This window comes from Sminthopsis crassicaudata, chromosome 3 (genome assembly GCF_048593235.1).
Source record: "Sminthopsis crassicaudata isolate SCR6 chromosome 3, ASM4859323v1, whole genome shotgun sequence".
Taxonomy (NCBI): domain Eukaryota; kingdom Metazoa; phylum Chordata; class Mammalia; order Dasyuromorphia; family Dasyuridae; genus Sminthopsis; species Sminthopsis crassicaudata.
In genome coordinates, this window is record NC_133619.1 from 512,217,293 (window position 1) to 512,234,074 (window position 16,782).

The following is a 16,782-nucleotide window of genomic DNA, read 5'->3' on the forward strand; positions in this document are numbered from 1 at the left end:
TTTCTTTTTCTGTTTCTTTCCTATCTTCCTTCTTTCCTTTCTTCCTTTCCTTCTTTTTTCTCTTCTTTTCTTTCTTTCCTTCCTTCCTTCTTTTTTTCTTTTCTTCCTTCCTTTTTCCTCTTTCTTTTTCTGTTTTCTTTTTCTTTTCTTTTTCTCTCTTTTTTCTTTTTTCTTCCTTTCTTCCTTTGTTCATTTGTTTGTTCCTTCCTTCCTTCCCTCCTTCCTTCCTCAGTCCCCTAATCTCACCAAACTAAAAGTGCAGCAGCCCATGGTCTCAAGGCCACTACTGATTTATTAATGGAGCACTTCTCTCCTGTTCCATTTCCATTGTGGGCCAAGTTTCCCCTCTTTAGGAAGCCTGGTAGCCCTCCTCAACCAGGAAGTCACTATGTTGATTCCAGACTTAGTGTGGATACTCCATTGACTTTAACCTTCCTGTACCTTAGAATTCCAGGGCTCCTGGTCACTGGTGAAACACAAGCAAAGACTAGATGAAGCTCTATAATGGAAGCTTATGGAATGCATTCTAGCCCTGGGAGGGAAGGTATAACCTCTGAGGTGTCTCCCAGCTCTGGAAGTCTGATTCTGAGTCTGATTTCCTTTTAGTTTATCACTCGATTTCCTTGGGGTTTCCCCTGCTTTGTCTTGGTCCTTAAGGATGATTTTCCCAGATGCTCTTGAGAAACATTCTTGGTTTCCAAACCCCTCCTCTATCTTAGACTACAGTGTTGTTTGGAAATGAATAGTCTAAGAAGCATTCCTACTTTCTTTACCTATCCTGCTACACTTTGGCCCCCTGGTCCATCACCAGTGATTGGAATCAGAGAATGTCAGGCTGAGAGGCTGCTGGGAGCTTAGAATTACAGGATCATAGAATGCCAGAAACTGAGAATCATAGATTAACAAAATATCAGAATGGCACTATTATAATCATTGACTATCAGAATCTCAGGCCTGCAGAATATTAGAATCACAGACTCTCAGAACCTTAAGTGGATAGAACTTTAGATTCACTAAGGGGGTGGGGTGCAGAGTGTGAAAGTAGCTGTCTCTCCCTGTGCTCAGTCTCCTGAAAGAAGGCTTATGTCTGGATTAAGGCAGAATGGTATCATGGGAAAAGTCCCAAAGAAGTCAGAAGTGCTGGATTCTTATCAGGGATCAAACTTAAAGTGCCATATAAAATACAAACCAGCAGTATTAACTCCAGCACATTCTCTCTTTTCCTCTGAGCCTCAGTTTCTACATCTGTCAAATGAGTTGGTTGAACTGGATGATTTTTAGGCTTTCTTCCAGCTCTGACGTTCTGTGTCCTAGGGCCCCTTTTAGCTCTGACATTTTAAGTTCTAAGGTTCCTCCCAGCTCTGACATTGTGTTTGTGCTCCAAGACCTCTTTTAGCTCTAATATTAGATCTAAGACCCTTCCCGAGCACCAGCATTCTGTGGTCTAAGACCCTTCCCACCTCTGACATTCTGTGTTATAGGTCCAACTTTGAGATACTCTGTTCTAAGGTTCTTCTTGGCTTTAACATACTCTGTTCTAAGTCCCTTCTAGCTCTGACGTTCTAGATCCTAAGGTCCCTTCCCTTCTAACAGTCTATGTACTTACTCCCAGAACCACTTCTGGTCTTACCTTTCTTATGTTTCTCTTTGAGGACTATTTTGACGGTGGTGCTTCCGCTGCCCTTCTGCCCAAAGTGTCTGGGGATGAAGCCCAGGGAAGAGCTGAGGCCTGTGGGAGCTGTGGTTCCTGGTGCCCGCCGGCTCCCACCCTGGCTAATACATGGGTCCTGGGAATGCCTCTGTAAACACGCAAACAACAACAAAGATCCAGCCTGATTCAAGAGCCTGGGGCCAGATGGGATCCCAAGAAAGGTAGCTGAGGTGAGAGCCCCAGAAGGATCCGGGAAGAGCTAGAGAGCTTCTCTGCCTCAGGTTCCTGGGGCAGCAGATGGATGAGGGGGTCACGGAGAACTAGGACATCTCCCAGGCCTGTCTGGGGTAACCAGGTAATTCCTAGAACACAGGGAAGTTCTTCATTTACTCTGACTTCCTTTGTGCATATTCTCTGTTCAACACCTACAAGATCTCTTTCTTTTTTTTTCCATCCTGTCTTTTCTGAGCACAACTCACCATGCTCCTTCCTACCAGGAGTGGATTTATCTCCCATCTCCATCCTTTGTCTGTTGAAGTCTCTTCTTTCCTTCAGCTCCAGTCTTGATTTCTATCTCTCACCCATACTACCCACAAATTATGTTCTAAGGGCCCTCCCGGCTCTGACATCCTGGGTTCTAAGGGCCCTCCCAGCTCTGACATCCTGTATTTTAAAGGCCCTTCTAGATCTAACATTCTGTGTTTTAAAGTCTTTTCCATTCTGGAAGTCTATGATTCTGATTCCTCTTGTACTTAATCTTCCTTCCTTGATTCCTACATCCCTAATCACTCTCTTAGAGAACATTCACCTCAAATCTCTCTTAGAAGTCTGCGTGGCTTTCTTCCTTACGGTATACTTATTTTCTGTACTTTTAAAATAATTATCTATTAGATTGTAAGCTCTGTGAGGGCAGAGACTTTTTTCATCTTTGTGTCTCTAGTGCTGAGCACATAATAAGTATTTAATAAATGTTAAATAAATTTCATTATCTCATTCAATCTTTATCATAACTTCATGAGGCAGAGGGAACATTTTACAGGTACCTGAGGTACCTGAGATCAAAGAGATGACTTGCCTCTTGTTACCCAGCTAGAAGGTTTCAGAGCTAGGACTCAGTCTGAGGTGATCTGTCTCTTTCCAATGTACCACCCCCATCTCATGAGAGGCAGCCAAGGGTTACTTCAGAGATGCCATATTTGATCTAGGACCTGGAGCTAGCATGGTCCTGGAACAGTGAAATTCTTTACCTTGTTGTTCAGTTATTTCAATTATGGCCAATTCTTTGTGACCCCCATTTGGGATTCTCTTGTCAAAGATACTAGTATGAGTTTGCCATTTCCTTCTCCAGCCATTTTACAGATGGGAAAATTGAGGCAATCAGGATTAAGTGACTTGGCTAGGGTCACACCACTAGTAAGTGTCTGAAGTCAGATTTGAACTCAAGAAGATGAGTCTTCCTGACTCCAGGCCTGGCACTTTATCCAGTGTACCATCTTGCTGTTTAATAGCCTATAGATTTAAGTTCAATTAAAACAGACTCGCCCACTTCAAAGGAGATGGATCAAATTACTTCTGCTCTCCCTAGACAAATCATAAATGTGTCTGGCACATAATAGGTGCTAAATAAATGTTAATTGTTTGACCGACTAACCAAGCTGTAGGCTCTTCAGCACCTTTTCCTATGTGACCCTGTACTAGACTGTCCTAGACCTCTCTATGTCAGGCAGAAAGTATAGTTTGTGGATCCAGGTTTGGAGAGCTCAAGATACTGTGTCGGAGACAATTTTACTACTGGCTGTCCAGTCAGGAGCAGAGTTCATATCGTATAAGAGAAAGCTTTTGGGGAGAAAAAAAGGAAGGGGAAGAATGTGTTCTGGGGCCAGACAAGCTCATATTCCTGACTTTTACAATCACTGAGCTTCACAGACACCCTGTGACTGACTGCAAGTGAAGGAAGGCAAAGGAAGATAAATGACTAAGGAACTGACCCTTGGAAGGGGAGAACGAGGGGAAGATGATGAAAGGTACACATTCAGTGCCCTTACTCTGGCCAGCGTGGAGTCTGCATCATTCTGGGATGAAAAGAAGCTGGCTGCAGAATCAGAATCTTAGACTGTCAAAGCTGGAATGGACTTTGAGACATAGAAGATGTCATAGGCAGAGACAGTATTCTTTTCAGAGATGTCAGTGATGGGAAGGGGCAGATAACAGAATGGAGGATGGAGTAACCCAAATAAGTCTGAGAGGCTAGGAAATTCCAATAAGATGGAATTTAATGAGGTTCAATAAATTCACAAAATTGACTTCATGGGGATGAGATGAAGAAGCCGGGCTTAGACGGCAGTATGTCCAGGGCCGTGGAGCTGACCAGCTCAAACTGGCTCATGTGAGCTGATTGTTCAAGTTTCAGGGTGAACCTTGATATTTCAGAAATTAGAGAAAAATACTACAAATCAAAGCTTTATTTATTATTTTACTGATTCTCTAGGCATAAGAAAGTGATGGAAGACATAAAAGATTTAAGCTGAGAGGTATACTGAGCTTTTTGGAAAGACATTTGTTAAACATTTACTAGCACATCCCTGAATATAACTGAAAAAGATCTCAGGATTTTTAGGAGTTTAATAAGTCAGCAGTATGAATTGGATAACAAAAAAAGGGACAGGATCCTGGGCTTCATGAAGAAAGATATAGCCTGTCCCTCTTTTTGCTGTCCTGGTCAGTCCACATTTGGATTATTGTATTCAGTTATGGGAGCCATCATTTAGGAAGGACTTTGGTTATCCAGAGATCATTTGAAGGAAAGCAACTAAGATAAAGAAGAGTCCATGCTATACCAAGGATCCACTGAAGTAAGTGAGCATGTTTATTCTGGTGAAGAGAAGATTAAAAGAGGATACGAAAGCTGTCTTCAAGTATGTGAAAGGACCTCATAGGGAAATTGGCTAAGCCAGGAGAAGTAAAAAATTGGATTTTGAATCTTGTCTCACTTTGTAATCTTAAGCAACCAGTTAAGTAGGGCAGTGGAGAGAGCACTGAGCTTGGAATCAGGAAGCCTCATCTTCCTGAGTTCAAATCCAGCCTCAGACACTAGCTGTGTGACCCTTAGCAAGTCACTTAATCCTCTCTGCCTCAGTTTCTTCATCTACAAAATGAAATGGAGAAGGAAATGGCAAAGTATTCAAGTATCTTTGCCAAGAAAACCTCAAAAGGACTCTAAAATCATTTCACCTACCTCAATTTCTTTATCCACAAAATGAGGGGATTGGAGTAGATGGCCTCTGGGGTCCTTTCTAACTCTAGATCTAGGATACTATGGAATATGAGATAAACAAACTGCCTTCGATCCCAATTCTATATGCACAGAAGCCTAAATCACCTCTGCTTTTCTGGGCCTTTGAATCCAGTAGGTTCCCAATCCAGGGGCAGATTTCATGTAGACACCCAAACAATTTCAGCCCTTTTGCAACCTGAGTTCAAGCAACCCACAACCTCAGTCTCCCCACAGCAGAGATTATCAACATTATTCAACATACCTGGCCAAGTGTCTTTTTTTTTTTTTTTTTTTTTTTGGCAAGGCAATAAGGATTAAGTGGCTAGTAACTAGTATCAAGTGTCTGAGCCAGAATTTGAACTCAGATCTTCCTGACTCCAGGCTCAGTGTTCTTTGCCCTGTTCCCCTGTATTGTCTTTATCATGTGTGTGTGCTGTTCCACCCCATTTGACTCTCTTTTTACTGCAGAGACCGTAGAGCTTTCATCTTAGTCTCCTCAGAGTCAAACCCATGTCTGATAACTTACTTTTTTTTTGTCCAGATCTGCACTTTCACTGGTGTAAGACACTTCCAGTGAGGAAACTGCCTTCACCAATGCAGGTCTACAAATGACAGTCATCTGGGAGACTGAAAAGTTAAATGACTTGTCCAGGGTCACACAACCAGCAAGTGTCCAGGGCATGACTTGAATTCAGGTTTTCCTAACTATGGGGCTAGCTCTTTATTCACTAAGCCATGACATCTCTGCTTAATGAATGCTTGTTTGAGTTGAACTGACTTGAAACTAAAAGGATAGAACTTTGTGACTGTAGTTGAACTGGAAAGATGAGGAAAAGGGAAGAGGAAGAATCAGCATCTTAGTGTTTGGGAGGCAGATGACAGAGAAGAGGGAATTGGGAAGAGTTGCAGGTTCTAAAACGGGTGAGAAGTCACATTGTACCAGGACCAAAGCCACACTGGGGATGAACATAAGAAAGATCAATCACTCACCACTCCTCGGTATAACTGCAGAGTTTCCTCCTCAGCTGATTTCTCATATGACCCATCTGAAAAAAGAAGGTAGAAACAGACTCATTGGTGTTGTGCATATAAACTGAATTGTTTCTGGCTTACCTTTGGGTGGAAATCTTTGGGTTTTTTTAACTTTTTTTTCTTTTAGAAAAAAACTAAAAATTTCACCTTTTTAATGGGTGAAGGAGAAGATGAAGGAAGCGAAAGAATTTAAAAACTGAAAACAAAATTTAAAAAATAACAAAATTTAAGAGTTCTTTCTCCTTTCCATCCTCCCATTGAAGAAAAAAAAAAGAAAAAGAAAATCTTTGTAAGAAATATACCTAGTCAAGCAAAATAAATTCCCACATTGACCACATGAAAATGTATATCTCAATCTTCACCCTGAGTCCATCTTCTTTCAGGATGTGGGTAGCAAACTTCTTTATTAGTCCCCTGGAACAGAGGTGTCAAACTTGTGCCCATCAGCAAAACTCCCTGAGTGCTGCCCCAATTAGATTAAAATGTAATTGGGAAATGTTTAACAAAATAAATAAAAATGCAATACAACACAGATAATGTCAATTTGTGGTTTTCTAAGTCAATATACTGCCCTCCAGGATCTGTTTCTATTTAAGTGTGACAACACTATTCTGGAATTAAGATGGGTCTTTGCACTGATCAGAATTCTGAAGTCTTTCAAAGTTGTTTGCCTTCACCATGTTGATGTTATATAATTTTTTTTGCTTCTACTCACTTTATTCTATAATAGTTTACACCAATCTATTAATGGCACATTAATATTATAATACATATATAATTTATTCAGTCAATCTCCAAGTGATGGGCCTAACTTTAGCTTCTAGTTTTTTGCTACCACAAAAAAGAGCTTCTTAAATATTTTTGGTACTCTTTCCTTGATCTCTTTGAAGTATAGACCTAATAGTAATATCACTGGGTCAAATTATTTCACAAAAAAGTTAATGACTTTTTAGCATAATTCCCATTTTTTTCCCACAATGGCTAGACCCATGCACAGCTACATCAATAGTCCATTAGTGTAGTTGTTTTCCTGCAGTCTTGCCAATATTTTTTGGACATGTCTTGTCCCTTCATCTGCCACCTCTTCATACTGGATCATCCAGATTTCATCTATAATCCTCCCTAGTTTCCTACCTGCTCTGCTGGGCTAGAGAAATTAAAGTCCCATGAATACTTTCCAAAATTAAAACCTTCATCTTCTAGCACTTCAGAACCAAGTTTAAAAATGCAGCTAAATCTCCTGTGAGTTCATCTGTCTCTTTCCCTTGTCTCTCATAAAAAGGTTTAATCTGGGCTGTGGGCAAACTGACAATTTGAAAGAAGTGAAAAGTCATAATTAGGTGGAGTCTTCCAGAGGAGGAAGAAATGAGGAAGAGAACCAGTTGCTGAAAAAGAGCTGACAAGATTTCTAGGAAGGGACCACCTTATCTTAGTCTATGGTAGAGGCAGTCTGATCTGACAAACCTAGATTGGGGAAGAATACATTCCAAATTGTACTGAGGGCATAGAAGCAGGAATCCATGACCTACAATGCCACAGAGTTCCAAGAAGGATGGGTAATTCTGAGGAACAGAGGGTGCAAAGACAAATGATTCCAACGAGGAGGAATAAACAGGAGTCATTTAATGAGACCATGTGGGTGCACAACTTACCAACTTAAAGTTTAGAAAAGACATGTAATTTCTCTTGAGCTGGAAAATAAAAGAAGTTGGTGGAGCCTATTTTATCATGCATCCAAAGGCAACAAGAACCATCATTTTATGGGCCATCTGGTTGACTTGCATTGCAGTGCTTATGATAAGTTTGCAAAAAATGAGTATGAAAATAATTTTAGCTCAGCTCACATGTGCCAACATCTGTTTTAGAGGATGAAGAATTAGAAAAATTCTATGAAGAACTTGATAATCTTCTTCTAATTGTACCAACCAAAGTGTCATAGAGAATAACTTCAATAAAAAGATGGGCATAGGGGAATATTGCAAGAAAAATGAGTTGGAAAATATAGTTTAGAAATAAGAAATATGATTATTTAGAAGCTTGTAAACTACACAGAAGCTTCATACTTTTTGTACTCAAATACCTTTCTTGAGAAAAAGGGATCCTAAACAGTGAATACCAAATATCACAAGAAATAAAATTATCTTTTAACAATAAAAAAAATTGGTTACAAATGTTAGAATTATTTTTCAAATCAGCAATTTAACTTAGAGCAAATGTCAAATTTAGTATCAAACTAGAGAAATAAAAACTGAGGCAACTTTTATCTGTCCTATTTTTTTAAAGTGTTAATGCCTTAAAATAGGAAATGGATAAAAGAACAAAATCCAATACTGATTTTTACTATTTCCTAAAGAAATTTAAGCTACATAGATGACTAGTGATCTATGTAGCTTAAATTTCTTTAGGAAATAATAAGAATACTCATTAGTCATAATGACACCAAAATGGTTTCAAAACTTCCTCTATCAACCAATACTTGAACTTAATTCCTAGCAGAGAGACAAAGTAGCTACAGGCAACATTGATTTAGAAAATAAGCTCATTGTAAACATTTATAAAGGAGAATGATGGAAAAATTTAAATAGCATAAAATGATAAAAACAAGCAGAAGAAAAAATTAAATGAGGCATGGTAAGAAAGCTAATCAAGCAGAATTGTTCTGAGAGCTTTGAAGAGCTTTGATACTGGACCAAGTAAAACAATCAGAAGAAAATTTGTAAAGATTCTTATAACACTTTTCACTATTAATGATAGTGGAGGAACAACTGGTTTAGACTTTCACATTATAATCCTGAATATGCTATATAGGGAAGTAGAAACAACACAAAAATATGGCAAGAGGTTAGAATAAATCTAGTAATATATAAAAGAAAACTCATGCTGAAGGCAACATAATTTTAATAGTTTTAAATAACTGATTCTCAACATATATGAAAAAGAACCAAAGATATTAAAGACTTGAGAAATTTTTAGACATAAATATTACAAAAATGAAATGGAAAATCATAAACAAATGACCCAGATTCTGCTTTTCTATTTCTAATAGATTTTTATGAAATGATTTATTCAAATATCAGGAACATATTTCATAAGGGTTTGAAATGGGAACAATCAGGCTTTTGTAAACTATATTCTCTAATGGACCAAATTTTTATAGTAACAATAGATTGAAAGATGAAGAGAATGCAAGATTCCACTGTACTTATAGCTTGGTTGATTGAATCAGAGCATTTGATTCAGCAGAGCAAACACTTAAAATATCTCCTCCAACAAGGTAACTGCCATGAACATATCAACATCACACAAAATTCCTTGAAAGATGTAACCACAGAGATAATTTTGTTCAATGACCTTCTGGTTATTTTTATTGAGCAAGGCATAAAACAGAGAGATGGATGCCTTTCATAGATCCTAAAGGTAGCTAGGAGGTGCAATAAATAAAGCGCTGGACCTGGAGTCAGGACAACTTGAGTTCTAATGTGACCTCAGACACTTACTAGCTATGTGACCCTGGGCAAGAAACTTAGCCTCTGCCTGTGACAGTTTTCCTTATCTGTAAAATGAGAGAAATAATGATATGCTACTCTCCTAGGATTGTTGTAAGGATCAAATGAGAATATTGTAAAGTGCTTTGGCACAGTGCTCAGCACATAGCAGGTGCTGTATACATGCTAGTTATTATATTATTATTACTTGCCACTATTGGGAAGGATGCTCAGTGTGGGGTGCAAAAGAAAGAGAGATTCTTTAAAACTGGTGAAATTTTCAAGAAGCTCTTGTTTTTGAGTGATGCTATGCTGATTGCATCAAGCCCCAGAATGTAGTAGAATAAGATCCATAATCCAGAAGGGTTTTGTCTAACTGTCCCCACAGGAAAAAGCAAGTAAATGAACAATATCTGTTATCCAGATTAGAATAAGCATTTGGAAAAATGATCCATCCTTCAGTAAATCTTGGGCAAACACTGCAAAAGACCATGAACTCAAATTTTAAAGACCCCAAAATTTCCCTGAAACAAAGGCCCATCTTCAGATGATTGTAAATGATTGTGAATCAAAGGAGACCAATCTCTGAAAAATTAAAATTATCACCCAAAAGGCAATTGACAGGTACGTGCTGCGTGTGAACTTGCTGTAATATGTTACAAATGAATTGGGTAGAAGTTGCCTAAAGGATATCTTCAGAGAGATCTAAAACTAAAAAGAAAATGAACTTGTCATGTACTGAGAGCAAGGGCTAACTCCTGGATGACCAGTGTGTTCTGTTAATTTCCATGCAACATCAAAATACCTAAAGACAAGTTGCTAGAATGTTGGGTGAGCCTCTTTTGTAGAATTTATGGGAGGACATTAACATGAATCATAAAGGATGGGTAGACATGGGTAGGTTGTGATCATTTTTTTTTAGAGAGTACCTACATTGAGGCTATCCCAGACCCCCACAAAAGCATGTTCTGGGGATGAATGCACATAACAAGGCAAATAACATAAGATCACTACAAAAGATTAACAGAAACCTGTGACAATAGTGTCAGTAGTGTTAAAACTCAAAGTGAGCCAAGGTTCATAAGAAATGCTAAAGACATTGAAAAGGGCTTTGAAAAAGTCAAATAACTTTGAAAGACTTAAGAAATTTTATCAATGGAATAGACAACCATGATTCTTGATTATGCCCATTCACAGAGGAGTGATGTGTTAAAGGGGGAAAAATGAAATATACCTTTTTAGACACCTTGTGTCCACAGACTTGTAAAGATAGAATGAAAATGGCTGATGAGGAATTGAAGCCCAGGGTAAGCCAGGAGACAGTAAGAGAAATCTAGCTTCCTTCAACCAGTTCAAGCCATCAGGCCCAGAGGGATGATATCCCATAACACTGAAAGAACTGGGAGAAGTAATTGGAGACCTGTTTTTGACACTCTCTGAAAAATCATGGAGAACATGAGAGGACTGGAGAGGACATATAGACACAGAGAGGTAGTCAACACTTGTCCCTGTTTTCACAAACAGGAAGAAAGTAGATTTATTTCATTTGTGGCCAATCAACTTGACTGCCATTATTGGCAGAATTTGATAATATTTTATTAAAAGGAAGATCTGTAAGCATTTTAAAAATAAAGTGGTGATCCCACAATCCAGTATGAGTTAATAAAAAAAGATCCTGCCAGATTTATCATATTTTGGTTACTAGATTGGGAGGTGAGGAGAATGCTATTCAACTCAATTCTATAAGCAGTTAAATGCCTTACTAGGTGCTGAGTATATAAACTTAGGAAACAGTGGCTGCCCTCAAGGAGCTTACATTCTGCTGGGGATTGGGTAGCGATGATGGTGGTGCATAATACAAGTATAAAGGTAAATAAATACAAATGGGTACAGAGTAATTTCAAGGGGGAGAATGCTAACAACTTAAGGGAGCAGGAGAGGACTCATATAGAAGTTGGTACTTATGCCAAGTTTGGAAGGAAACAAAGGATCCTGGAAGTGAAAGCAAGGAGGGAGAACATTCAAACAAGGGGGACGATTTATGTAAAAGTGAAATAGGGAATAATCATGGTCTATCTGAATTTCATCACGACATTTGAAAAACTCTTTGCTTACATAATAGAGAAATATGGGCAAGATTGAGTGGATTGAAAAATGATTAAATGAATGACCAGATTGATAGCCTACGGGTTTATGAATCAATGTTGACCTAGAGAAAGTTTGCTCATGGTGGATCTCAGAGGACGGGATTTGTCCTTGAATTGGTTCTAACCAACATTTTTTTGGTCTAAATTGCATGAAGGGCAAATAATATACTTGTCAAATTTGAGTATGACAGGGGAAGGGGATAGGAAAGGAAAAAGATAAATTTGATAAATTAAAGCATCTGCAGGGAGGGAGATCATAATGGGGAAGGGAACAGAGATATGAGAAATAAGCTGAAAGAGCCAGAGAGAAGCCTTAATGGGGTAGTGCCTGTCTTCAGACAGTGGAATAAAGATGAAGCTTCTTCTGTGCTGTTCCCCAAGACAGAAGCTGCAGGACAACAGATTTTGGTTGGGAATTAGAGAAAGCTCTGTAACAATGAGACCTTTCTAAAAGTGAAATGGGATGCTAAAGGAGCCCCCTCCCTGAAGGATTATACAGAGGATCCACTGCTATCTGTGGGCATAGAGTGTACTGGGGATTCCTTCTTGGGGACAGGTGGGCTGGTGGCCTTCTCATTTGACTCAGAGATTTTGCGATTCTGTGTTCTATGATGGAAGGTCTCATTCAGCAGAAGTGAGAGGGACAACAAAATGTAAAAAACTTGCATGGCTCTCTCAAGCAGGTCATGCCATAGAGTCAGAACCGACTCAGAGGCCAGGTTAGCTAAACATAGTGTGCCTCCCGGCTCTGATGTTTATGTTCTGGGCTCCTTTTAGCTTTAAAAGTCTATATCTATATCTAAAAATCTATTTAAAAATCTTAAGGTCCTCGCCAGTCCTGACATTCTATGTTTTAAGGGCATACATTGAGCTACCTTCCCTCTCACATTCTAAGGTTCTACCCTAGCAATCCCAAGGACAAATAAAGTCTCAAGGGTAAAAATGGTGAAAAAGTCCCTCTTGAGCACGTGTTTGATAACAGCTCCACACCGTCCTCTAGTGGTAGCCCCATGTACTGCAAACTCCTGCATCAGACCCTCCCTCTCAGGCCACTTCCTAGCTGAGGCAGCCTCTTATTCCAGAGCTAGAGACCCTGAACTTAAGCTCCACCTGGTTTAAGTAAAAGCCTCCCACTCGTGAATCACCTTTTCTGACCATCCCTACCCACCCTCACTAAGCCAAATAGTCCAGCGGATTATTCTCTAACGGGTCAGGATGTCAGGAGAGCTTGTGGGAAAGCAGTCTGTATGAGAATGAATACCAGAAAGAAAGAGTGAATTGTGCTGCATCATGGAAAGAACGGTCTCTGAGGCTGGACTAGGAAACAAGGACTCAGCAAATCTGTTCCCATCTTTAGGACTCCATTTCCTCATGTGCAGAAGGGAATGTTGCATCCTGATCTTACCGACAGAGACCTAACTCTCTCTATAATTCAAGTGGTGACCAAAGAACACCAAAGGGGAGAGAGTAAGGGCAAGCAAGTATATGGCATAGTAGCAGCATCCCTCCCTGGGGAGGATGGGTACCACAGGAGACCGTGGCTCTGCTGCCAAGTCATTGTCTGAATTTTGATCATTAAATTGATAACTCCCACTTTTGTGGTGCTGTACTTTGGTAAACTCTGTGAAGGTATTAATATGACATTATTAGTATCAGTATGAATAATTTTACAGGTTCAGTTTACAGTATTGAGGTATTTAATATGACAATTTTACAGATTCAGAGAAAGTAAAGGTCATATAGAATTGTGGACTCAATCTCAGGTAAACTGGCTCCAAATTCAATGAAAGCCTGACTTCCACTATATCATAAGCTTTTATAAAATACTTCTATAAAATGAGGGGTTTGGACTGGGTGACTTCTGAGGACCCCTTCCATCTCTGGTTTGTCCCCAATCTTACCCCCTGCCACAGGAGAGAGAATCAAGCCTTAAACTCCCTGATCCAGACAAATATCTGAAGTTGTGTTCAGTTCTGCAGCCACACTTTAGGGATTACCTCAAAACTAGAACATATCCAAAGGAAGGTGATCAGGACAGGGAGGGAACAGGATGTGATGTCACATGAGGATTAATTGGGATTCTTGAATTAATAGACCTCAGGCTGGACTTCAGTTCTTGGCAACATTGATTAATGAAATGGTGAGTAGCATGATGAACTGTTTTACTTAGAACAGATCATGACAGGTTAACCTCCTTTCTTTTCTTGACTAGACAACTCAACTGGTCGATAGATCAGGGATCAGCTGTAGATATAGGGTATCTAATTTTTAGCAATGCAAATGAAAAATCTCTCATTGCATTCTTGTAGAAAAGATGGAGAGACATGAATCAGGTGATGATACAATAATTGGGCTTGCAACTGGTTGAATAGGCAAACCCAAAGAGAGACATCAAAGGTCCAGTGTCAGCTTAGAGTGGATTGACTGCTATAGATCTGTGGCTGGCCCTGTTTTATTTAACAATTATATCAATGACTTGGATATAATCTTAGGTGCCTGTACATCAAAACTGAGATGATACCAAAATGGGAAGGAGAGGTAACACACTGAATATCAGGAGTCAGGTCCAATAACTAGAAGTGCTGGAATAGAGTGAAGATAAAGCAGAATAGGAATAAAAGTAAAGTTGTACATTTGGGTTCAAAACCCCAGATTCACAAGTATAGGATGGAAGAGGCATAAAGATTTGGTTCATCTGAAAAAGATCTAGAGAAGCCAGAAGTCACTAAATTAATAATACTAAGCATTTATGTGGTGCTTAAAAGTTTGCAAACTACTTTACATAGGTTACCTCTTTTGATCCTCTCAACAACCCTGTGCAGGTTTCTATTAATTCCCATTTTACAAAGGATGAAGCTGAGGCTGGAAAAAAGATTAAGTAACTTGCTTGATATCATACAGCTAAGTTTCTCATGTAAGATTTGAAGGTCTTGCTGATCCCAACTCAATACTTAATGTATTGTACCATCTCATTGCTTAAAACGTTCATACTCTGACCCAGAGATCTCACTACTGAGAGCAAGGAGATGAAGAACCAAAATTGAAAACAACACTGAAGAATGGTCAGATAATCTGAAATGACCAATCTCCATCCTAGAAAACTGACAGAGTGACGACCCACCTCACTGCTCTCAGAAGAGAGATAGTGATGGAGTACTGGAGAGACTGCCAGATTTGGCTTTGTTCTAATTTATGCTTTATTATGAAGGGAGGGGATTGGTTAATGGGAAGTGCATATCAGGAAAGGACTGTAGTGTAAAAACAAAAGACACCCAATAACAAAATTTTTAGAATCTTGGGTTTTTAGGAAGCTGAAAGCTCCAGATGAATTGACAGAGTGCTCCAAGAGCCAGGAAAGGTAAGGCAGCAGAAGTATTGAAAAAGACATAGTGTGTGGGACTAGAAAGTAAGTCACTGGGTTCTGTTTCATCAAGCCACAGCTGGAAAATGGCAATCGGTTCTGGGTGCTGTTTTTAAGGAAGGATGTTGACAAACCAGATAATAAACAGAGGGTTAACCAAGATGATGTGATGCTTGGAGATCTTACCATATGAGGATTGGTTCAAAAAAGTGAGGATATTTTGCCTGGAAAAGAGAAGATTCAGGGGTGACATGATAGCAGTCTTCTTGTATTTAAAGGACCACTACAAAGAAGAGAGATTGGACCTGTTAGCCAAAAGGTAGAATTAAGGTCAAAGGGCAGATGTTGAAAAGAGGGAAAGTTTAGGTTTGACATGAGATAAAACCTTCTGGAAAATTAGCTACACCTAAAAGTAGCCTGGGGGGCGTCCCCTCACTGGAGCTCATCAAAGAAAGGGCAGGTATCCCTTTTGGGTATTTATAGAAGGGGTTCATGTTTAAGAAAAGGTCTGTAGGTAGTCTGTGAGACTACCTCTAACTTTGTGATTATGTAACATTTTATATTCTAAGATCTCTTCCAAAAATGGCATTCTGTTCTAAAGTCCCTTCCAGCTCTAATATTCTATGCTCTGAGATCTCTTCTAGCTGATATTCTTTTTGATAAGATCCCTCCCAGGTCTGACATTCTGTGTCCCAAGTCTCTTCTGATCCTAACATTCTATATTCTGATGTCCCTTCCTGTTCTGGCACTCTTTGTTTTAAGGTCCCTCTAGCACTGACATTCTATATTCTGACTATACTATGACATAATGTATTCTGAGGACTTACTTTCTAGCACTTCCGGGCCATGTTCTGAAGTTCCTTCTAGAACTGGATGACCTGAGACAACCACACAGTAGGCTTTGGCTTACCTTTGCAGGTGTGACAGCAGGAGTCGGGCACTGGGACAGGTGTGGGGCAGCTGGTTTCAGGACAAGTCATGAGGCCACAGTAGATTTGGCCTTCCTGGGAAAGAGAACAGGGAGCACGTTCAGTGATTAGGTCTGTTGCTCTCGGAGACTAGACACAGAATGTCAAAGCTACAATAGACCTGATCACAGAATATTCTACCATACTGGAAAGGGCCTTAAAACAGAGAATAGAGAATATTAGCACTGAAAAGAGTCCAAGAAATCCTCTACATTGTTGAGATGTAAGTGTCAAAGGGTGAAATTTAAGGTCAGAAAAAGACAATTTTTCACTGTCTGGTCAAGGAAGTTACAACCTTTCTTTTTGTTTTAAAAAAAATTTCAGTAGTATCTTATTTTTCTAATTATCTGTAAAGATTGTTTTTAACACTTATTTTTGTAAAATTTTGAATTCTAATTTTTTTTTCTCCTTCCTTTCCTTACCTCCCCCTTCTCCAAGACAGCAAAGAATCTGATGTAAAAATCTTTCTGATGTTTAGTTTCCTTGTCCAGGTCATAATGTGAGATGGGCACTTTCCTACTTTATAGGATAGATATGAGACCCAAATTAATAACAAGTAGTATTTATATCGTACTTTAAGGTTTGAAAAATAAATACAATAATAACCCTGATGAGGAAAGTCCTTTTATTTCTATCCTCAACACTTAGCAAAGTATTTGGCACAGAGTCAGTGCTTAATTAATGCTTGTTGATTTAATCCAATCTGAGAAAAGTGAAGTGAGTTGGTCTGAATCACACATCTGATAAATTTCTGAGTCTTATTTGTTTTGTTTGTGAGTCATTCCTTTGTTGTTCCATCTTTAGATTGTAAGCTCCTTAAGAGCAAGGACTGCTCAAGGTTTAGCATAATGCCTGGCACACAGT

At 39.2% G+C, this 16,782-nt stretch overlaps 1 protein-coding gene across 2 annotated transcripts in view; it reads right to left on the reverse strand.

Annotated features, from left to right (window-relative positions):
- Window positions 1-16,782, reverse strand: part of CHRDL2 (chordin like 2) — a 78,378-nt gene that overhangs the window by 11,429 nt on the left and 50,167 nt on the right. For both annotated transcript variants that reach the window (XM_074304067.1, XM_074304068.1), the window contains exons 5-7: window positions 15,861-15,954; window positions 5,916-5,971; window positions 1,631-1,799 (exon numbers count right to left, since the gene is read on the reverse strand). In XM_074304067.1, coding sequence (XP_074160168.1) covers window positions 1,631-1,799; window positions 5,916-5,971; window positions 15,861-15,954 — 319 coding nt within the window. The remainder of the gene's footprint in view (window positions 1-1,630; window positions 1,800-5,915; window positions 5,972-15,860; window positions 15,955-16,782) is intronic.